Below are 22,348 nucleotides of genomic sequence, written 5' to 3' on the forward strand. Positions count from 1 at the left end.
GGATCGTGCGGCGAAGGAAGGAAATTGACTGCTCGCTGACGATACAAACGTACAGAAGTCTAGAAATGAGACAAATATACAACAGCTATCCAAGAGGGCAAAAAAAGCTACATGCAGGTCGAATAGTCAAAGACTAAATACTGGAAGATCAGCAGACACAGTTGCTGGTTCAACGTAAAACAGGTCAGCGGCACGGTTCACAGAATTGAACAATCCTACATCACTTACTTTGGCAAAACCACTATAAAATCATAATAGAGGCATAAAGAAACGAGCCTCAAAAGCACTAGAAAATCATAATAGAGGCATAAAGAAACGCGCCTCTACACCAGATATTGAGAGGAAAGGTCCCAGTCTATCTTTTTGTTACTCAAGTGGTACAGTACTAGCTTGTTTACAGTCATCATCGTTGATGGTTCCTTTATACAACTATACGTCAGCGTACTGCACTTTACTGTCAAGAGTTATGACATAACAATGACCACAACTCACCTTATAAGAGCAGCATAGCTGGGATTCGGCATAGCTTGTGGAGGACCCTCTATCGGAGGGATCTTCTTGTCACCCGTTCACTCCTTCTCGTCCTTTTGTCACTTGTTGGGAGAAGGAAAGGCATGAGTTCCCATAGCCCTTGTCTCGGCCCCAGGCAAAGAAAAGTCGTCCACAATAGGTAGGTCTAATAACTCGAATGTGCGTAGTATTTGGCTGTTATTTCGCTTTTGTCAGCGCTTACCCCCGCACAATCCAGTGTCATGCTAAACTGACCGTCTTTCCTCCCCCTCTTTTTCTAGAATACCTGTAAGGCTGTTGATCTCCTCTATTGAGAGATGAGCACCAGGGAGAGACATGGCTGAGAGTTTCATGCTTTCCAGAACTTGCGCGAGTTCTTTCGCCTATTTTGACGAGCGTCAGTCGGATCCCTGGATGTCAATGGCGTGGCTAAAACCACAATGAAGCATGAAGATACCTTGGGAGCAACCTGTTCAGATGCTTGGGCGGGTGATAGTTTCTCCGGAGAGACGGTTTGGGCGTGGAGGATAGATAGGATTTCGTCGACGATAGGCAGAAGCGATTGATATGTCCCTGGTCGCAGCGGGTCTTGAGAGCTGGAATTGCTTAAAGGCAAAAGTTGTTCTTGGGCCATTTTTAAGGGACGACTGAGGTAAAGATGTGAGGATTCAGACGTGGATTATTCAAATGAACGAAATGTAGCTAGATGACGAACAAACGAACGACGGAAGAGCGACGAAGGTGCAAACAGAGCTTCACTTCCGTCGGAAGATGGGACATACTTATCTACGAGAGCCAAAAATATGGCTAACTGAACATTCAAAAAGGTTTGCTTGTTACGTAATGTAACATCTCAATCTGTGCATCCCAAGTTGGGCCGTTCTCTTTCGTTCCGTTGTGCAAGACCTTTATCTTATTTTCCTAAAGTCAGGACGTTAAAGTCAAGAATTCTCATTTCAGGATGTACAACGGGCAACGTGAGTCTTAGGCGAGCCTACTGAGCGTACGGCTAACCAAGCACAGCCCCCTTCCCTGGCAATGGCCTCCCCCCTTTCCCTCCTCAGATGGCTCCTAACGGCGCTATGCCTGCTGGTTTCCCGCCTTTCGCTCCTCCTTTCCCCCCTCCATTTCCAGGTATGCGACCACCTTCAGGTCCAGGCATACTTTCTCCTGCAACTCCAGGTATGATGCCTTCTCCCGCGCCTATGTCAGGTATGCAGACTCCAGGTATGCCTTTCCGACCGCCTCCAATGGGGTATGCTCCTCGGCCAGCCCATCCTGGTCTGGGATCGACTCCTCATGGTTTGCCGCAACCTCCGCATATGTCTCCTAGTACGCCGAAACCGGATGTAAAGACTACAAAGGTGTTTGTCGGAGGCATCGCCCCAGGAATAACAGATGAGACTTTGGAGAGTTTGCTTAATGTACGTCCACATCACTTCCGTTTGGGTCAAATACTCATTTAACTAGGCATGCGGACCTTTACATGAGCTTAAACGGGTTATCGGTGCGAGCGGCAAGCCTCAAGCATTCGGGTTTGCCATGTTTGAGAACCCCGAAGTCGTCTTGCGTTGTATCAGATGTTTAAACGGCGTTGAACTACCCGACATGACGCCAGAGGGTAGAAGAGACAGAAAGCCGACGAAGAAGTTGATCGTGAAGGCGGATGAGAAAACCCAGGCGTTTTTGGAAGAATTTGAATCGACGTTGGGTCGAAGTGATGTAAGTTCTTCATGCTCCTCACAGGTCACGCTGACAGTACAAAAAGTCGGACGAAGAAGCGGACGCATCAACCCGGAAATCAGTCCAACATATCATCGCTCTCCTCACAGATCCCAACGCCCAACATCCCGACGGCCCTTCGGCTGGTAACAACGGTGGCCAGTCTCCTGTACAAGTCGTCGTCCCAGCTCATCTCCAAGATCTCCAAGAAGGTGACCTTCCTGAAGAACAACGTGTAGCCGTCCTCGGACAGATCGCAGTCTTCCGAGAGAATGCCGCAAAGAGAGAAAGGGAGAAAAAGTTGATGGAGGAGGAAAAAGAGAGGTACAAAGCAATGCAGAGTCAGGGCGGTGGGCAGCGACAGGCTCCGAGTGGGTATGGTTATGGTAATCGTGGTCTGGCCAAGCAGCAACAGCAAGCGGAGAGACAGTGGGGAGCACAGTCCGCGAGCCCAGCACCAGGGAAAGGTGCTGGTCCAAGCCGCCATGGTCCCGGAGAGAGAGATCCTCAGGCTTACGATAAGCCGGTTTCATTTGTAAAAGCTGAGACGACGGAAGGTAAGGCGGAAAGTGGGCGAACTGATGAAGAGGAGGAAGAATTTAGGCGGAGGAAAATTCAGATGGATAAGGATATTGCTTTGCGTGATGTACGTTCATTGTTTTTTTTTTTTTCTTCATTACTAAATGCCGTTGACCAATCGATGATAGGCCGAGCGAAGGGTAGAAGCTCGTGAAAGGGCACGGCTCGACGCCCTCTCCCGCGAAATGAACTACCGTCAGACCCAAAAAGATCTCATTGCCCGCTCACGTGCCCGGCAAGAAGAGTTATACGCCCGTTACGACGACGATGACTATATTGAGCGATCCGAGCGTGAGCGAGATCGACGAGATAGACCTGATAGGGAAAGGGATGTTCGCGAGCTGTTCTACGTTGATCGCGCCCAGTGGCGAGCGAGAAGACAGAAATTTAGACAGAACGAATATCAAGCGGATCTGCGGGATCGTCAGCACGAAGAAGACGAGCGTCAAGCCCTCGAGCGCGAGTCGGAAGAGTTCTTGAAGAAGCAGATGGCTGAACTCGCTGCTCTTGAGCAATCCCAGCGTGCTAAAGGTCTCCTCACTGAGGATGCTGCACCTATCAAGCTCGCAATCAATCCTTCTACCCTTCCAGCTCCTCCCCCGAAGGAAGAGAAGAAACATGTTATTGCGCCCAGGCCTGGGGTTCAGTTTGAGGGTGAAGATGATGATGAGGAAAGTGGTAGGAAGAAAAAGGGAACATTTGTGAGGTTGGATGAAGAAGAGGAAGGTGATGGGTTAAGTGAGGCTGAGAAGAGGGCACGAAGGAATGCCAGGTTGTTGGATGTAAAGAAGGGGGTTCCCAGTGACAGGAGAAGTATCTGGAAGTTCCCCGTTGAATGGGCTGCTGTTGGTGAAGTGCGTTCTCGACAGGTACATGTTCGAGGAACCAGCTGATATTTTTATCCGGAAAACAGACTCTAGTACAAAACAAGATCAAACCGTTCGTCCACCAAAAGATCAAAAACTTCCTTGGCGAGTTGGATGAAGATCTCGCAGACTTCGTCCTTGAGCATCTTCGTGATCGCAAGGGCGCTAATGACCTTGTTGACGGCCTTGAGCCTGTAAGCCCCCCCCTACTTGCACGGCCATTTGATTGAAATTTCTGTACTAATTTGTCATCATTTCAGATCTTGGCTGAAGACGCAGAATCCTTCGTCCTTCAATTATGGCGCCAACTTATTTTCGAAAGTCTGGCATTCAGGGAGGGTATTGACACTGGTTCTATGATGATCTAGAAAACATCACTCAAGAGTATGAACCTGTGTGGGAGCTAGGAAGGAGGATGTACGAATGGAATTTGCGAAAGGGATGATGGAAAGTGGATTAAGGGTATGTCAATGCATGACTTGAAAAAGGAATTTTGATTACGATTTCACATTGAGGAGCGCCTAACGAACAAATTGAGCATGGTCATACAGGATGAGCGATTGCGGATTGATCTTGGGACAAGGTCGTTAACAAAGACGGGCGAGTACATCCCTCTTCCTATACCTCTGTCTGGCCTGGCATGTGTGAAGGGAAGCCTTGAAATGATACATTGTTTTTGTCCCAGCTCAGATTTTTATGCTCAGAAAAGATCCTTATGGCGTCGTGAACAGTTCATTGAGACTGTAAGTGGTCTTGCTGTCTGAGAAGCGTCGTATGTCAACCAATGGGCCGATTTCTTCGATATGTATTTTCATAATCATTCCATTACATTCATGTATTTATATTCCTTCTTGATCTTTACTAGGTCACCTCAACAAGCTCATTTACCCACATCAACCTCGAGAAAGCAACGTAAAGGTACCTGAACCAGACAAGTTGCGAATTATGCGCCATCATTGCCTTCAGACCGGTGGCCCATCCTCTCAAATCATTGATCATCACATGTGCTTGCGTCTCTTTAACATTTTCAGCCCCAAAGAAGGTGTTGAAGCTAGGGAAGAGGAACTGGAATGCTCGCTGGAACTGCGGGGAGAAGAAGATGGTTCGAAGGTGAAGGTAAACGATGTATAGAGGGCCGGTGAACTTGGGCAAGGTGTCAGGAGATTGAAGGGCTAGTACCCGGGGACGGCGCTCGGCCGGAATAAGGGCGAGTGAAGATGGAAGGGTAACGTGATTGGGATGAGAGGTGATACCTTTCGGGTCGAATGTGACAACCTGCAGATTCCACGTCAGTCAGGGGTTCAGTGGACGGTCCATTGAACGGTAAATTATCGGAATACTTACGATATCCACAGGATTAGAGAAAAGGCTATCTTGGATGATCGTGGAGACGAGTGTGGTATTCCATTTGGTTGTCAAACCATCTGGGAGATCACTAAAAACCGTCAGTAATGACCACCCTACTAGATGGAGTAACATACGGATGATCAGTAATTTCAAGGTTTTCTGCGGGAATACCCAGTGCTTCATAGCTCTTGACGAACTCTCCTTTTCTTTTTTGCCCTAGTCCTTCCGAATTTCCTGCACAAAAGTGCTTTAGCTTTCACCAGGGTCCAAGAATGAAACTTGCCAGTGGAGAGACATAATCCCCTCACATTCCATCCTGCACCCATCAGGCCCAGGATAGTAGGGCTGAAGAACATGACTTCGTCATCTGGGTGCGCAGTAACTATGAGTGCTGAAGGCTTGTCGCCCAAAGGAGCAATCGACTCCGGAGTGAGAAGGTTAAGGTCTTGAGGTTGTGCTATCGGTGTCAGACTAAAGAGGAGGCGAAAGAGAGGAAAAATGACGGCGAAAAGGAATGGGAATGCGGAAGGACGAGGTTGGCCTGGGCCTTGAGCTGGGGGCATCTTAATAGTATAGGAATGCAGACGATACTTGCATTGCTGACTTCATTTGGAATTCATATGCGGACCGACATGATGTCGGCGTGCGTGGTCAGCCATGAATAGGAATGATGACGTCTGAAGATTAGATATGCATGGGTTAGCATCGGCCAACTGCCGTGACCTTCTCGCCCTATCGCCATCAAGATCCCATTTCCATCTCCTTTCTCCTCACCCTTTATATCTAAACGCCTCACGAATCAGCAGTCATGTCCGGAACAGGACCCAGAGAGGCTATCTTGTAAGTGTATGGAAAGGCATCTGGACGTGAGCTCACACTACCATAGCCCGACTCGTATGAACCTGACACTCACGAAAGGTCGTCTCAAGGGAGCTCAGACAGGCCATTCCCTACTTGCCAAGAAGCGTGATGCTCTCACGACGCGATTTCGTCAAATATTGAGGAAGGTCGATGAGGTGCGTCAACAGTATTTTCGAGTGACCATCGGAAGTTGATGGTATGACATGCAGGCCAAACGCTTGATGGGTCGAGTCCTCCAACTGGCCTCCTTCTCCCTCGCAGAAGTTACTTATGCAGCCGGAGATATCGGATATCAAGTGCAGGAATCAGTACGAAAAGCCAACTATACCGTACAGGCTAGACAGGAAAACGTCAGCGGTGTTGTGTTACCTGCTTTTGAAGGTGTAAGGAGTAATGACGCCAGTGGTAAGTTGATTGTTCGCTCAAGACCATTTGGCCAGAATGCATGCATGTTGACGTCAGTATGAAGATTTCAACCTCACAGGTCTTAGTAGAGGTGGACAACAGATTCAAAAGTCAAGAGATACGTATATTAAAGCAGTTGGCACTCTGGTTGAACTGGCGTCTCTACAGGTGAGACATCAGCGACTTTTACACCCATTTGAGTCGCAGAGAAGCTGATCAGTCCATTTAGACTGCATTCACAATCCTCGATGAAGTCATCCGAGCTACCAACAGACGTGTAAATGCCATCGAACACGTTGTCATTCCCCGTCTCGAAAACACCATCAAGTACATCAACTCTGAGCTCGACGAGATGGACCGTGAAGAGTTTTTCAGGCTGAAGAAGGTGCAAGGCAAGAAGAAGAGAGATGCTGCAAATGCGGAACAGTCGAGAGAGAACGAGAACAAGGCTTTTGAAGCTACTGGTGGAGAATTGCACAGAGATGAAGGCATTGGAGGTGGTGTGGCTGGTGGTGCGGATATGCTGGATGAAGGAAAGGATGAGGATGTTATTTTCTAGGTGAGCTGGTTTCGGTGGTCAGTTGACATCGAGACTGTTGCTGACACATTGGAGCCACAGATGTATCACATGTATGAACGCTTTGAATTGGAATGTGCAGACCATAAATGATACTGCGCCTTCTGTGGAGATCGAGACAGAAATGTGACAAAAGAAATCCATTCACTCGATTTATCAACTAGAGAAAGTGCCCATGCATGAACGGGCTTGATTATTACATCAGTTTTAAGTTGATGAATACAAATAAAGCATGAAATAATAATAAAAGCATTCCGGAGACATTTGGCCGGTCAGTTGATAGGCGCCTCGTGGCTGAAGCTCAGGGACGCGCGCCTAACATCAATCCATCCGGCGACTTAGTGCGATCTAATAATAATGGTTTCTTATAAACCCAAAGCTCTGCTGTTGTTGCTGGGTAGCTATTATCCCGTGACTTGTTCCCCCATAGTGATCACATTTAAAGCGAAGTAGACCCAGAGAAGAATAAGAAAGCCTCTCCGTCGGGATTCGCGCCATCGTTGTTGGAGATCTAAGCTTGCTTAGACGTCACTTCGCGGCGCGGAGATATCTGATATGACGGACATCTCTGTATGATTAAGTGCAGAGGGCGTCTCAACAACATCAGAGCAGCACCTGCACTGGCAGACAATGTACATCATGCAGCATCCACGTACGGAGCTGCCACAGCCCACACCCAGTATTACGTACAGATAGCACAATCTCGTACTATTATTATCAACTGCTGCAGGTCTCAAGTCAGGTGTAACAAGGTGTAATTAGTGGAGGCAGGCACGCTAGGCACTTGCTGGTGTAAGTTGGACTCTAGGCTCGCTCTTCGTCCGTCTTCAATCACTTGCCTTACGCCGCCCCCTCTTTCTTCCGTTACTACCATTCACTTCCTCCATCCTACGTATCATTCCTTATGCCGTGTCAATAGCACCCGTGAGTCCATCACCCAATGTTCCCCTTTCATCCTTCATACTCACCACCTGCTGCGCATCAGAACGGCATATCCCGTGCTTCGTGCTCCACTCAACACCCAGCTTGACCTTTTGTACGCCATCCTGACACCGAGACTGCAGTGTGGTATCTCAGTAGGCAACCTTAAATTATCATCCGTTCGTCCAAGCTGGGTGGCAAGAGCCGCGATAGACTTGTAACTTGCGACGCCTCTTGTAACCTGCGGACTCCAGTGTCCCATCACCTTCATCTTCTATCTGCGGCTACAGGTACCAACATCATACTATGTCGAACGGCGTGTTCTTTCTGGATGAGGAGAGAGAACGTGACACTCTTAGTGATCCTTCTCCGACTCTCTCACCATCCAATCCCACAGAAGATGCAAAGTCTACACAACCTCTTCCGTCCCTTCAAGTACCTCAAACCACTCTTGCTGCGCCTATCCCTACTCTTGGAGGGCAGCCTTTACCGCAACATCGAAAACATCCTGCGCCGTTTGCAGCGACGCCGTCGTTTCCTTCTCCATTGGCAAGAGCAGTAACAGTGCCGTCACATTCAGATGAATCATCGTCTTCTACACATTCATCGCCTACCCAGTCTGATGAGGAATGGGAAGGTCGTCGGAATAGTGGTCAGCGTTCGCCGAGTGAAATGTCTGGTTCGGGAACGCCGAGACGGTGGGCGGAGGGTGTACATGAATCACACCAACGGTCGCCGTCTTTATCCCGTGCCGGCAGCCCTACCTCCCGCCCACCGAGTCCGACAACAGCAGGCACGAATACTCGACCTCAACCCCTTACTCCCGGTGCTTTGCTCATGCGAAGTAGGCGCTCAGGAAGTACATCCCGACACTCCCCACCGCGGATTGCAAAGAAAGAACCCACAACAGGTCAGAGTATGCCGCGGTTTGTCGATACCTTTAGTCGCGTGCAAACTGGGGATATTAGTTCTGTGCATTCTCAAAGCGGTTCCAGTGGTTCTGGGCATGACCAATCGAGCCCTTCCAAGTCAGAGTCAGTGAGCGATGGTAGACCTGTCGCTATTCCATCTGCCCAAGATTCTTCAAAGGAAGCGGATTCATTGGGTCTCGGTTGGGGAACATGGGAGTCATCAGGTTCGGGATCGTCCTTTGGAAGTGGAGCGGGTAATTTGAGGGACAAAGGAAAGTCCAGAGGAGACCTGAGGGATATTGGACCACCGAGCCCGAGGCGAGAAAGGGACCGGACGAGTAGTGTCAGGTAAGTCATAAGGAACGAACTTTGTTGAAAAACAGTTATTGACAATCAGATATGCTAGCATCAGTCCAGCAAAGCAAAGGCGACCATCAGAATTCCTTAACCCTGCATCAGAAGCTCGCAAGATGCCTATCAGCAATGGCCGACCTTCTTTCAGCGGTCCGGGCGTGGCCCATTTGTCGACATCCGCGTCAATGGTCTCACCTCTCAATCCTTTACCATCGCCATGGACAACTGCTTCTGATACTTCCGTCTCTGCATTCAGTCCTTCTGCCAGTTCGACGAGCGAATCAGCATTGACCAGCGGTTCATCAAATGCTGGAGGAGCTATCAAGTTAAACAGAGTGCCGACGAGCGTAAGGATGGCGGCGGACCTGTTGAGGAATGCGAATACAGCTAGTCCAGTCCCCATCTCCGGTAGCACCCCTCCCGAACATCTGTCGCCAGGAAATGAAGGCCTCGTCAAAGAGCAAATCGATCAGGCAATCATGCCTCCGCCTCAACCTCCCGCTCCTTCAGGCCAATATATGGAAGATGTTCGACCCGGTCCTACACCGATGACGACGGCTACACCGGCACCTAGTACTGAATCTCATATCCCCTTGGCTGTTGGTCGCTCTCCGTCGACCCCATTCAAAACACCCATGGTGCCACTTTTACCTCGACCAAAACCGTCACTACCTCGTGAATCGCCAGCATTATCAAGTAATGATAATGTTCAAACGCCGATGGAATCAGCAAAGGTGCACAAGTATCGGACTTCTCTTTATGAGCCTGTTAAATCCTCGAATTTATTATCTGAGTCTCCGTCCGAAAGCACATCTGGCGGTGAGAATGGTTCCCCAGCAAAATCAGATTCTGCATCAGTCGCAACTTCTCCCTCGCGATTCGGTCTGGGCTTGAGCATACCTTCAGGTAGCAGCACAGCGCCATTTCTCTCGCCTGTGCCGCAGTCTACAACTACCGAAAAACCAGGAATTGCTCAATTGAGTCGTTTGAAAGGTGCTGCTGGCGAGAAGCGTGGGATGGCTGGAGATCTGGCTGGGATTAACGGGATGGGAGATGCGGCAAGTCATGCGACAATGATTATGCAGAGTCGGCAGGCGAAAATTCAACGATGGGGTGTCGGTTCGAATGTACGTCTTCGGCTATGCCAGTTTATCAAATATGCTAATTAATGTGGTGATAGCAGAGAGGAGGCTTCGCTCCACCCCCCTTCGGCCGCTCAGCAAGCGCTGGTTCCCCTGCAATGCTAGCCGCCCGTCGAGCCGATCGTCAATCAGAATGGGGTCAGCTGGTCAGCGGTGGAACTGCGGCTTCTTCGCCTGGAGAAGATATCCCGGCTACAAGCTCACTCGACGCTTTCTCATGTGCAATCTCAGGTACCCTTGGACCATCAACATCCATGCCTTCCACCCAAACTCCAAATCCTTCTTTGCTCGGTTTAAGTTCACATGGCGTTGAAGATAACGAGTTGAGAGAAACAGCCGGATCCAGTACGAAGCACCAGTCTAACGCCGGAGCAGCAGGTGTGGGTGACATTGAGTGGGTAGACTGGATGGACTGTTATAAAGGTTACAAGGAAATGAAGATTAAGGCAGAGGCGGAAGCTATGAGGGCAAAGACGCCAAAGGCGAGTGATAATCCGATTTTTGAAACGAAGCAACTCGGATATGAACACGCGACAAGGCCATCATTGCAGGAGGAGAGGAGACCTGCAGAAAGAGCCCATGCTCGAAGATTTTCAGATCAGGAAGTGACCATTTCATCACAAAAAAGTGGGGAGAAAATTCCAATGACGTTGACTTTGACGCCGACGGTATCAAGGGATAGTCAGGGAGGTTCGTTACACGGCTCCATGAAAAGGCAAAGCTTGTCTTTCAAAAATCTTATTGCTGTTGAGCCAAGGATGTCGCCCACGCAACGGAGGTCTAGTTTCTTTGAGAGGCAGAGACAATCTTCAGGGAGCTCAACCAAGACAGATCATTCATATGTCCTTGGCTCAGGTTCAGGGTCTGGCACAGGTCTCATGAAGAAGAAAAATCTGGTATCGAAGATGGAAGGTTGGTGGAATGCTGTTAAAAGCAACTTTGTTCCTGAGCATCCTCCTGGACGACCGGGTGGTGAAAGAACTCAAGGAAGAGTCAACCGTTTGCCAAAGCGAAGTGGCAGTATACCTTCCATCACCCAGCCGGAATCTGCATATCTTGCACCAGAACCAGCAGCCCTTCGTGGCTCCCCCAATCTACCATTACGTCAAGTTATTTCACACAACGAGCTTCGACAACGTTCGCAGAGAGACGACCATTATGAGACCGCTAGTGTCTTGGACTCCACTCCCGCCGACACGGCTCGTCTTTCCAGAAATTCATCCACTGAAACTGCAATGCCGATTCCGCAGCACATGCTAGTCCCCCCGCCACCACCCGTTAGACATGCCTCTACTGTTACTGAAGTAACGGAGGAACCTTCCAATCCGCCCAGTAGGCAGGAGCCCCCAATTCATACCTCTCTCGAAGCTCGACGACGGCAGCCCAACCTCAGGCTTGAGCTTGAGCCTCACACCCTCGCACAGCCCAGTCCCCATAGTAGCAACTCGTCTAGCAGTCAGCCGCGTATGGTTCCCCTCGGTATGCCTTTACGACTTAGCGAATCTTCCTTGAAATCCTCGCTTTATGGCCAATCGCTTGGACCAGGTTTAACTCCCGGCGCTCCTAGATGGGATCAAACACCGTCGCCCGTGCATACTTTTAGTCAGCATCATGTTGAGGATAAGGAGGATAAGCCTGTGGCGCCCGGTGCAGAATTGACTGTGGGATCTGTACGAAATCATATTCGACGTAGATTGAACGGCGCAAAAGAAGCTTGTGATGCGTCACTGAGGCGAACGGTAAACTCCATAACAAAATTTGTTGAGCAGGAAAGACAAGACGTTGGTAGGCAAGAGGAAGTGCCTGTGGATTACTTTGAAACGTTGAATCTGAATGACTCTGCGGTTTTTGATGGGGAAGACACAGGAAGTGAGGCGGCATATGAGAACGATGGGCCAAGGTCACGGGCAGGTCAGTCTTTCATTTTCGATTACTGGATAGAAAACACAGCTTACAATCGAAAAGTATCTGTTTCTTGGTCTCGAGGTCCAAGCAGGCGTCCCTCTGTCTCCTTGCACGCGATTAGTCCCAAAGCTCGAACTTCAGCCCTTGCTACTAGCCCTAGCCGAATCGTTTCCCGACGAAGGCCGAGTGCAGTGCCCCCACGAACTTTTGGCCCTACAGGACGCAACGTCCCGATACCAAAAGATCGTACTCAGTCTGGCGCAAGCTCCAGATCGACTTCACGCTCACATTCACCCATGCCAGGGCGACACATCTCCCTGCAAGTTGACACTACAGATGAAGATCGGCATTTCTTGCAAGCCTTGCAAGACTTGATCGTGCTGGCCACTGAAGTGGTTGATTCCAGTGTTCACACCCTCAAATCTGGTCTAAGTTCATGTGCCACCATCATCCAGCGTATCCAAAAGATAGGTGCTAAATGGGATGAACACCCTGACTGGCCAGGACGAGAATGGTATGTTGAGATTCTCCTGGCTGTTGCCAATCTCGGCCGTGTTTTAGACTGGTGGGAGGCTGAAAAGGGCTTCTGGAACTTTGATGCCGAAACCGAGAATGACCAGCTGTTGTTCGTGTTGAAGCCGAGAGAGGAACAAAGATTTGATCAAGAATTCCGGGCTGCCTTGAGTGAGCCAAGGTATTCGCCCCTGTCTACTGCTGTATCCGTCGCAGGTGACCTGCCCTCGGCGTTAAGCCTGGACGCAACTTCACCAGATGTGCCCAGTCCACAGACTACAAAGTCAGAAGGTAAATTTTGTTATCCCCCTACATCGTTCATGGCTGATACGTCTTCAGAACCTGGCAAGGGCTTATCACCCAAAGCTCTGGCTATCGATGATTTGAAGTTCCTTGCTGAACATGCTAAGAGTGTGAATATTGTGATGGAACTTAGTTTGCAGGGTGAGATAGTAGAGTACGTCAACGATGCGGTGTTGGAGGTCCTAGGGTGAGTTCTAACAACTTTACTTTTCGTTGGAATTTGCTTTGACACACCTATCACAGGCAAGTCCCAGAAGAAGTGATAGATCATCCCATTACAGACTTGCTCGCTCCTGGTGACGCATCGGTATTTTCCGAGGCTACCCATCAGCTCATTGAGGATGATAATAACACAGTTCAATGCCGATTCCGATTTGAAGTTCATGATCTTGCCCAAGGTGAAAATGATGAGCGTCAACCGGGCCCGGTATACATCGAGCTTGAGGGCGTCGGCATGTTGATGCGTGAGAATAATGAACCATCGCACACAATGTGGGTGATGAAGCCCGTTGCCGCAACTCAGGTGGAAGCTATCACCGATGCAGTCTTCCCGCGCGATGGTCACATCTCAACAGAGGGAATTCTTTGTCGAATTTGCGAAAGAGAAATCGTCGCTTGGTTCTTCGAAAAGCACAATGAAACCTGCGATGCTCTTCATCGATTGGAAGCTGAGATTGCTGAGTGCGATGATTGTTTGCACGAACTTCGCCAGACCGTTGTCGATCTGGAATCTGAAGTCGACACTGCTGCTCCCAATAATCCGGCGCAATATCAGGGCGTGTTGTTCTTCACTCTGCCCGAATCGGTTGCAGGTAATGATGAGAAAGCCGCCACTCAATACCCTCAAGGGATAGAAGTTCGCAAGATTGCTCATGAACACTTGCAGGATGTTCTCCATATACTAAGTACCGCCCGCCAGATAGAGACGCCCTACGTGCGCGAGGAAGAAGCAGATCTTCCATCCAGTGTCCAGAACTATCTGTCAGAAGAGTCTGAAGATCGGCTGTTGAAGATCATGAGGTGGCAACGCCCTCAGACTAGTGAATTTGCTCTTAACCTCCTCTTCACTCATGTCGAAGAACAGTTGAAAAGAAAGCACAAGGCCGTGGCGAGGATGCAGAGTACCATCAGGTATTCCGAGAAGACAAGACATGAGTGGGAAGATAAGGTTAATGAGATGTTGGCGGAACAAGAGGATGGTAGCGGCACGGAGAGTGAATTGGGTTCGGGCGGCAGTGAAGTTGATAAGTCTCCCTCTGAGGTTCACGCAACCCTCCCACTCGAAAATCCAGAGTCTTCTCCACCCGGTCCAAGGAAAATAGCTCCTTTGGCCAGGTTGCCCATCACGCAAGCACACCCCCATCGACAGCCTCCAGCCCTTGAGGAATTATCAGATCCATCAAGTACTGCTCCTACCCCTGCGGCCCCTCAAATGATCACTACTGAGCCTGCGCCTCCAGCACTGACGTCCGCTTCCTCGGAGCCTACAGTCCCCATTCTGGCACCCAAAGTCAGGAAAGCTCCCTCTCAAGTCGGATCTAAAGTGCACAGTCCAGATGTACCACCTCCTGCGCCATCTAGCCGAGTAACGCCATCTAAAATCGGTTCAGTAAAACCCGAATCTAGGACATCTTCACCTTTATTAATGCCATACGGGGGCGATAGACACCATCGTCGTCGCATCTCAGGCTCTCAAGGAATGCGCGACGCGCCTCTTTCACCTAGAATCCCGTCCGCTGCTCTCCGATCAAGCGTTGCCCAAACCACTATTGATGACTTTAAGATATTGAAGCCTATCAGTCGAGGTGCGTTTGGCTCTGTTTATCTCGCGAAAAAGGTTGCAACAGGTGATTACTTTGCGATCAAGGCTTTGAAGAAGTCAGACATGATTTCAAAGAATCAAATCACCAATGTAAAGGCTGAACGAACAATTTTAATGAATCAGGCCAGCTCACCGTATGTCGCGAAACTTTTCTTTTCTTTCCAGTCCAAGGAATATCTCTATCTTGTGATGGAGTATTTAAATGGTGGTGATTGTGCGTCGTTAGTCAAAACGTTGGGTGGTTTAAGTGAAGATTGGGCAAGAAATTACACCGCAGAAGTCGTGCTGGGTCTGGAGTATCTGCATAAGAGGAATATTGTTCATCGGTAAGTTTTATCTCCTTGTTTTGTACGCTGCTAAATTCCAGGTTTACAGAGATATAAAACCCGATAACCTCCTTATTGACGCCCGAGGTCATTTAAAGTTGACCGATTTTGGTCTGTCCCGAATCGGTTTGTTGAATCGTCAGGTTGGTGGTCCAAGGCCTGCATACCTTCGAGGTATTTCACTTCGAGGTTCTGGTCAGCATCGCCTGTCAATGACTCGAACGATGTCGAACTCGTCATCAATTGATTCAAACATGCTTTCACCAGAGATCACCTCGGGTCAGTCTTTGCCAAACGTGTCCCAGTCTTACTTCTCGCAAATGCGACCATCTGGGCCGGAGGATGAGTCAAGTGGCTCTGAGTCTGCGGGAATCATCCCCAAGCACGTGCGTCAAATGGCCACTAAACTTTCCTCCGAACTTGGCACTCCTTCTGTCAATGGCAAAGAACCCCCAAAGTTCGTTGGAACACCAGATTATCTTGCACCAGAAAGTATACTGGGTATTGGTCAAGATGATGCGGCAGTTGATTGGTGGGCGTTGGGAGTAGTTCTGTACGAGTTTCTCTACGGCTTCCCACCCTTCCACGCGGAGACCCCGGAGAAGGTATTCGACAACGTCGTTTCAAGGAGAATTGACTGGCACGAGGATGAGGTTGGCATCTCTCTCGAAGCTCGTGATCTGATCAACCGGCTTCTATGTTCAGACCCTCAGAAGCGACTAGGAGCCAACGGTGCAGAGGAAGTCAAGAATCACCCTTTTTTCGCACCTATCAATTGGGACACCATCGCCACTTCTGAAGCAAGCTTTGTGCCTGACGTCGCTGATCCTGAATCTACCGATTACTTCGACTCCCGAGGTGCGACTGTAGGCTTCCATGATGGTGACGGCACATTACAAGTATCGAAGCAGGCAGCAACTGACCCCAGTGCAAAGATAAACCCTGGTGCCGCCGCTATGTCTCCAAATACGGCAGGCGAAATGGAAGCCATCACCAATGACATGGCCGAACAAAGTGATTTTGGCGCCTTCAACTATAAAAATCTACCAATTTTGAAGCAAGCCAACGACGATGTCATTCGAAAGTTGAGGACAGATTCTATGGCTCCTCGCAGCCAAGCATTAGAGGGTGCTCCTTCCCTGAGCAAAGGAAAACAAAGAAGATTATCCGTACAGGTGCAGAGCAAGTCTACCCGAAGGGTATCTGATCCCAATCAGGCTCCATACACTCCTTCTCCTTCAACATCCACATCCTCGGCTGTCTCCACTCCATCCCGAAGCAACATGCAGCCACCTTCTGCTTCGACTCCACACCACCCCAGGCGTTTGTCCGAGCTTGGTGCTCTCGACCGAGTCAGATCGAGTGATGAGGCGGACGGACCACGAAAGGCTCAGTCACAGGCTCGATTGCGAGGTGATTCAGGGTCAAGCGTCGGTAGCAATAGCACAGAATTGACAAAACAGCGCCGCCATGCCTCCTTGCAACTAGATTTCGCTGCCTCAGAGCCTTCTGGGGGTTTAGCAGAAAATAAGCATTTTGTGGGGTCGAACGTCCATAGCAGAGGATTGGATGTGTTGGTTGCAGAGGATAATCCTATATCACAAAAAGTAAGCCCATTAGAATACTACATCACCTGTAACGCATGTTAACAGACTTCTTCGCTATAGATTCTTGAAACTCTGCTTACTCGAGTGGGATGTCGATGTATCTGTGTGGATGATGGACCCTCAGCTTTGGCGGCGATTATGGGCAGCATACGTGAGTAGCGCAAAGCCTTGCTGCTCGATGTCTTTTATATGCTGACGGAGCCATCTAGGATTCGATGTCATTATCTGTGATATTCATATGCCGGTCGTAAATGGAGAGCAAGTTGCTCGAATGATCAGGTCGACCAACAATCATAACCAGCTTACACCAAGTGAGTTGATGATTTCCAGCTTTTGCATGTAATTCAGCTAACAAAAATCCCTCAGTCATTGCTGCAACTTCGTATGAGCAATATATCAATGAGGAGGGGACCTTATTCTCTGCAGTATTGGCCAAGCCTGTCACGAAGGCAGACCTCATCAGATGTTTGGCCAAGCTCGGGTTTGTAATCAGTGCCGGTGCCAATGATGTCGCGTCAATGCCGACACCGGCTCCTGCGGTTCAATCGTAAAACGGTATCTCCCTACCGACATGTTTTTTATGATGATATTCTTAATGTCCAAGCACGAATTGTAGTTTTATTTTCTCTACTTCTCTTTCTCTGATATCAATTTATACACTGCACTTTGATTACCATGACAGCCAGCACGTTTCAAAAATTGTAATATTCCGGCTTTCTTGTAGTTGTTGTCATGTTTCATGCATACCGATTTTATCATGCACAAACAAAAAGGAGAGTTACATACAAGTCTAAAAATAAACAATATTGAAGATACTGAAGATGCCAATATTACCGCCCAAGAATCACGGGCTCATAGGCTTTACGATACCACATCAGGCGAATTTGTCCCCTTTGGATAACCCAACCAGGCCGCTCGAACTGCTAGACATTGTGCTACTCCTTTGCGGCACCGGCCCGGGTCTCCCTCCGCTCCCTCCGCCGAAAGCGCCACCGCCAACACTATAACCCATACTTTCTCCTATACTGGAATTCGAACTTCCTCCATTGCGTCTGATAACAGAGAAATTAGCAGCTCCACCACCTCTTGAACCGACACCTCGATTATAGGTGCTTTCGTTTCGCAGATAGGCTTCAAATTGCTGAAGGCGGTTACCATCCCTCCTGTATGAAGAGTAGGTAACCTACAAAAAGCCAGTCAGATCGACACGGGAAAGAGAGCTGCTGACATAATAGGTACTTACGAGGTCATCATCCTCGGCAGACATCTGCTCCATCTTTTTGGTATACCTAACGTTACGCTTGATATTGAAGATTGAATCCTTCATAGTTTCGTCTTCGTCAATTTCTGGATGAATGGCAGTTGCGCGAGAACGTCCAGAGATGTGATGGTTCAAACCCAAGCCCAGTTCGGCATCCATCTCTCGGTCCATGGTTTCCATGTCCCTCTAGTGGTAATTTTTCATCAGTTCTGTCCGTGTGTCTAGAAAAGGAAGGCGTAAATCTGACCTGGGCATTCATTTTTGCAACCTTCTGGAGTCGCATTCTTCTGTCGCCGTATGATAATCTCTCGACAGGCTCAGATTCCGGCGAGAGACGCTCAACACCGCCAAGCACAGATGGATGATATTCTTCTTCCCCAACGTCAGACTGATCAGAGTCCAGATCCCTGTGATATTCCTGCTCGAAGACATTGATCTCGCCATCTATTGGCAATCAGCAAACATTCCAAAAATGACCGGATACGCTACCCCACCTAGTAAACCCTCTGCTCTACCCAACTCTCTCCTCTTTCGCTCCTTTCTAGAGAGCTTCTTCAATCTCACGCCCTCATCATCACTATCATCGTCGTAGAAGTCCTGCCCTTTTCTCTTCTTCCTATGTTCACCCTCAGTAATCTTCCTCGCCTCCTCGAGCCTTCTTGCGTCATCCTCGTCTTCAATCTCCTTTCTCTTCTGTGCAGCCAACTCGTCCTGACGGGCTTTCTCCTCTGCAGAAACGGCGGCGTCGTCGACAAGTCCCTCGAGGAAGCGATCATCCCCTTCATCTCCAGAGTTTTCGTCTTCGCCACCAGTTGTCTTCATCCATCCACCATCATCTTCATCGCTCTCCTCGGCTTCCGCCTCAAGGAATGCAGACTTCTTCTTATCGTTCTTCTTTCTCCCGGCTTCGTTGGTAGGCGCGTCAAAGGGATTGGCTGCCAACCTGGCACCAGCATGTAAGACATCAAAGGCATTTTGTTGTTCCTCGGAAACTTGTGTTGGCTCGAGTTCATCGGCGCTGGCTTCAGGGGAACTTTCTCGTAAACGGTCGGGCGAATGAGGCGATCCTGAAACCCGTCTCTTAAGTCGAGTCAACTTCTGAGTAGGGCTAAACTGATCAGAAGAGGCCATGCCACCATTACGCCTCGGAGAAGTTTGCCCCATTGAGCTTGCATATTGAGTGCCATGCTGGGTGAAAGGACTAGGACTGCCGCCGCCAAGGGAGTAGAAAGGATCGTAATCCTCATCAGGCGTCGCCGGCTTGGTTTGGGTAAACAATCTGGAGACAGGACGTTAGTTGAAGACTAGCATTACAGCTGTAAACAGTCAGGCGTACCCTTGTGTGTTCAGATATCGCTTCGCAGGTTCCTCCATTTCCCTCGCCCGCTCCATTGCAGCATCTTCAATAGCAGCAATGACGAGCTGATCATCTCTGAGCGCTTGACTTTCAGAGATTTGGAGAGGTGGGAGCTCCAATTGGGTTGGAAGGAGGCCGACGGGTTTTCGGTTGCGCAACTCTGCGAACGCATCCTCCTATGGCAATCACCGTCAGTAAGGGTCCAAAAGAAAGTATGAATCGCTCTACGTACCCCCTCGCCTGCGTCGTCGATTTGGGTAGCATCGAACAACTGCGACATACCACCCTCACCAAACCCTGCAAGGTCTATATCGATATCATCGGCCAGCGGCGCGAGGTTAGAGATGGCTGCCTCTGCCAGTGGCTCTCGCTGTGTAGGAACTTTAGGAGGTACAGATTCATCCTCGTCATCTGATTCAAGAATCCGTGCCGAGACACGAGGCTTTTTGTTTTTGCGTTTGAGAATAAGCGCTGAATTGTCGTCGTCTTCTTCTTCAGACTGGGATTGATTTCCCTTGTCTCCAGAGCCGTCGGCTGTGGGTCCGTCCTTCATCTGAAGTCCCTCATCTTCTTCAGCTCCCTCCTCTTCACCGCTATACACCAATTCCTGCTCTTCACTTTCATCATCCGGTGCGTACTCCTCATCCTCTTCATCCTCATCTTTGTCTTCATCTTCTTCCTCATCAATCTGCTCCGCCTGCGTTACAAGCCCGTCCACGTCCTGCGTCACTCTCTCGGGCAAAATCCTCCCTTTCCCCCATTGCTCTTCCTTCTTCTTCTTCGTCGTGTTCGCCTGTCGTCTATGCTTATCCAATATGTATGCGTTCAACTTGGCCTGGGAGATGGCGCCGTCCCTACCCTTTTTCTGGCCCACAGGACGGACACCACCGTTAAGGAATTTAGAAGAAGCATGGTTGGGCGTGTGGGCGGCATGATGGATATAGGTTTCAGTCGCTCCTTGGGAATTTGACTGGGGTTTAAGATCGTCCTTCTCAAAAGATGTGACCGATCGGCGAGAGGCAGTAGCACGGATATTGTCCAGAGTTTTGGTACTCGGTTTGACACTACCGCCTGCCGGGCCGCTACGTTCGAGAAGAAGGTCGTGAGAGTCTTGGACGATATCGAGGTCGTCGTCATCGTCTGCTTTCGACCTTGGTTTGTTTCGGAAAGCCGCTTCACGCGCCAATTTTGCCTTAATCTCTTTCAGGTTTCTCACCATCCCAGCTTGCTTCTCCGCAGCTATATCTTTTTTCTCTTCCTTCTCCATGAACGCACCGAAATCTTGGTTTTCGTCCTCTTCTTCCTGCTCATTTGGCTCAGATGTCCCTAGCACACTAAAAGATTGGCTTATTCTCGATCTGAAGGAATCACGTGAAGGGCGAGAGATTGAATTGGGAGTAGGGGAAGAGCTGATGGTGGATGTCTTCATTTGAGTCGAAGGGACATGTACATGGGCAGCAGAGCTTGGGGTGAAGAGCGTGATCGGGTCATTCTCAGAGGAGGGAATAATGGCTGGCCGTGGGGCAGGTGATGCTTCCTTAATCATGGGTCGATGAGGAGGGGGAGAGCTACCTTTCACAGCTTTCCACTTGTTGAGCCAATCACCTAGAGGCGCCAATCTCGCGTTTGGTTTAGGGAGGTGGACAGGGCGTTCTATCAAAACTCAGCAATGCTGCTGAGGCAGGATTATATATTACTTACGGCGCTTTGCAGCATCCATGTCCCTATACATTGTTTCCTTATTCCGCTTGTTGAGACCCTGATTTTCACTGTCAGCGCCGAGCCATACAGTGAAAAGCATCGCAGATACACGCCTTATTATTCGACTTTTCACGTTCATCCCAATCTTTATCATCGGAGAACAGGTCGCTCAGCTCTACTAAGGGATCCTCATGAGTCTGCAAAAATTGTCGCTCTTTCGCTCTCTCTTGTTCTCTCTGTCCATGGGCCTCCTCTTCCTCGTCTTGTTGCGCCAAAAGTGCCCCGATATCCTGATCTTCGCCAGCATCCTTCTTTTTGCCAGAATCTACATCCTTATCAATAGGAGTCTGCTCTGTGAACTCCTGGCTAGAGAAAAGAGGAGGAGACGCGCTTTGACTGGACTCTGAACGCGCTCGACGCTTGGGTGTCTCTTCCTCCTCTTCCTCATCGGACGCGATAACGCTTCGAGATTTTCCTTTTGAAAGTCTTTTTATGATATAAGTCTCCTCCTCGGTCGTCTCTGAGGTCCCCGAAACTTGTAACAATGATTGTGGTTCTGACAATGCCGAACTCGCTTGTGACGAATGGCGCTTGGGTGGGGATGAGGGGGGCATGGAAAATGGAGATGCCTGCGAAGATCCGCCGACGGATACAGTATGGACAGCAGTCACTTTGGCAGTTAAATTTGGTGTGTGGTCTTGTTCCTCGGTGATCAAGGTCGGACCATTTTTACCCCTCAATTCGCCTCTCAATCGTGCCATCTCGCGTGCCAGTTCTTCCGGGTCTTCTCCCAGCCCCGCATCATCACATGGGGCATCTATCTCAGCCAGTTGGTTCCTCCAGTTAGCTGATAGATCTGTCCATCTGTTGACGAGCGTATTATCTCCTGCACAAGACGGCTCGCCAGGTTCAGAAGTGCTAGTAATTGAGGGAAGTTCCACCTTGTCCGATGGCAGAGAGATTTGTTTGGCGCGTCCATATGTACGCTTGGGGACGAGTCGAGGCGGAGAGGGCTCTGAAGGGAGAGTAGGAACTTCCGAAGTGGGCGGCAAAGCTGTAAGAGAGGAGGACGACATGCTGAAATGGGAGTCAGCCGCGTGTCAAGAATCAGTTTGTGAGATCTCACGCTGTAGCTAATTTTAAGACCCTAGATTTGGACTACTACAGAAATACACTCTCTGAGGTATCGCGATCCAAGAATGACGAAAGTAGTATGAGGAAAGAGAAGAAACTCAACTGAAGGATGTTGAAATTGAACGGAGTCCACGACGCGTCGCAAATACCGACATGACCTTTCAAACAACCTTTATAAACGCGGTTAAAAATAAATTAGGAATTATTGTACCTTTAATTAACAT

The 22,348-nt window shown here is 49.3% G+C and overlaps 6 protein-coding genes; 3 read left to right on the forward strand and 3 right to left on the reverse strand.

The window, feature by feature from the left end:
- Nucleotides 1–85: 85 nt before the first annotated feature.
- On the reverse strand, nucleotides 86–1,144 carry CNAG_03028 (hypothetical protein; the record flags this gene model as incomplete). XM_012192898.1 has 5 exons in its annotated part: nucleotides 86–164; nucleotides 229–419; nucleotides 493–705; nucleotides 766–893; nucleotides 968–1,144. 3 exons carry the CDS (start codon nucleotides 1,142–1,144, stop codon nucleotides 591–593), a joined length of 420 nt encoding a protein of 139 aa, XP_012048288.1. The 3' UTR covers nucleotides 86–164; nucleotides 229–419; nucleotides 493–590.
- Nucleotides 1,145–1,420: 276 nt separating this feature from the next.
- CNAG_03027 (hypothetical protein) lies at nucleotides 1,421–4,533 on the forward strand. XM_012192897.1 has 7 exons: nucleotides 1,421–1,487; nucleotides 1,534–1,934; nucleotides 1,981–2,232; nucleotides 2,279–2,878; nucleotides 2,940–3,665; nucleotides 3,725–3,871; nucleotides 3,938–4,533. Exons 1-7 carry the CDS (start codon nucleotides 1,472–1,474, stop codon nucleotides 4,043–4,045), a joined length of 2,250 nt encoding a protein of 749 aa, XP_012048287.1. The 5' UTR covers nucleotides 1,421–1,471; the 3' UTR covers nucleotides 4,046–4,533.
- On the reverse strand, nucleotides 4,350–5,626 carry CNAG_03026 (N-acetylglucosaminylphosphatidylinositol deacetylase). XM_012192408.1 has 4 exons: nucleotides 5,308–5,626; nucleotides 5,159–5,258; nucleotides 5,022–5,112; nucleotides 4,350–4,952 (listed from the first exon to the last, which is right to left on the reverse strand). The coding sequence occupies exons 1-4, from the start codon at nucleotides 5,585–5,587 to the stop codon at nucleotides 4,539–4,541; spliced, it is 885 nt and encodes a 294-aa protein (XP_012047798.1). The 5' UTR covers nucleotides 5,588–5,626; the 3' UTR covers nucleotides 4,350–4,538.
- Nucleotides 5,627–5,769: 143 nt separating this feature from the next.
- On the forward strand, nucleotides 5,770–7,127 carry CNAG_03025 (V-type H -transporting ATPase subunit D). XM_012192409.1 has 6 exons: nucleotides 5,770–5,864; nucleotides 5,911–6,040; nucleotides 6,095–6,290; nucleotides 6,355–6,458; nucleotides 6,520–6,849; nucleotides 6,910–7,127. The coding sequence occupies exons 1-5, from the start codon at nucleotides 5,833–5,835 to the stop codon at nucleotides 6,847–6,849; spliced, it is 792 nt and encodes a 263-aa protein (XP_012047799.1). The 5' UTR covers nucleotides 5,770–5,832; the 3' UTR covers nucleotides 6,910–7,127.
- A 131-nt stretch (nucleotides 7,128–7,258) lies between these two features.
- Nucleotides 7,259–17,436, forward strand: CNAG_03024. Of its 2 annotated transcripts, none has more exons than XM_012192410.1 (11): nucleotides 7,259–7,791; nucleotides 7,853–9,047; nucleotides 9,106–10,180; nucleotides 10,234–12,106; nucleotides 12,161–12,904; nucleotides 12,953–13,103; nucleotides 13,160–15,064; nucleotides 15,114–16,671; nucleotides 16,732–16,822; nucleotides 16,881–16,982; nucleotides 17,038–17,436. In XM_012192410.1, the coding sequence occupies exons 2-11, from the start codon at nucleotides 8,095–8,097 to the stop codon at nucleotides 17,220–17,222; spliced, it is 8,637 nt and encodes a 2,878-aa protein (XP_012047800.1). In that variant the 5' UTR covers nucleotides 7,259–7,791; nucleotides 7,853–8,094; the 3' UTR covers nucleotides 17,223–17,436. The 2 variants fall into 2 exon arrangements, with proteins under 2 accessions (XP_012047800.1, XP_012048286.1); XM_012192896.1 differs by having other exon boundaries at nucleotides 10,237–12,106.
- CNAG_03023 (hypothetical protein) lies at nucleotides 17,396–22,255 on the reverse strand. XM_012192411.1 has 9 exons: nucleotides 22,117–22,255; nucleotides 21,104–22,067; nucleotides 20,991–21,048; nucleotides 19,522–20,942; nucleotides 19,269–19,465; nucleotides 18,427–19,211; nucleotides 18,180–18,376; nucleotides 17,915–18,118; nucleotides 17,396–17,854 (listed from the first exon to the last, which is right to left on the reverse strand). Exons 2-9 carry the CDS (start codon nucleotides 22,064–22,066, stop codon nucleotides 17,546–17,548), a joined length of 4,134 nt encoding a protein of 1,377 aa, XP_012047801.1. The 5' UTR covers nucleotide 22,067; nucleotides 22,117–22,255; the 3' UTR covers nucleotides 17,396–17,545.
- Nucleotides 22,256–22,348: the final 93 nt, after the last annotated feature.

The sequence above is a fragment of the Cryptococcus neoformans genome, chromosome 3 (assembly GCF_000149245.1).
Source record: "Cryptococcus neoformans var. grubii H99 chromosome 3, complete sequence".
NCBI classification, from domain to species: domain Eukaryota; kingdom Fungi; phylum Basidiomycota; class Tremellomycetes; order Tremellales; family Cryptococcaceae; genus Cryptococcus; species Cryptococcus neoformans.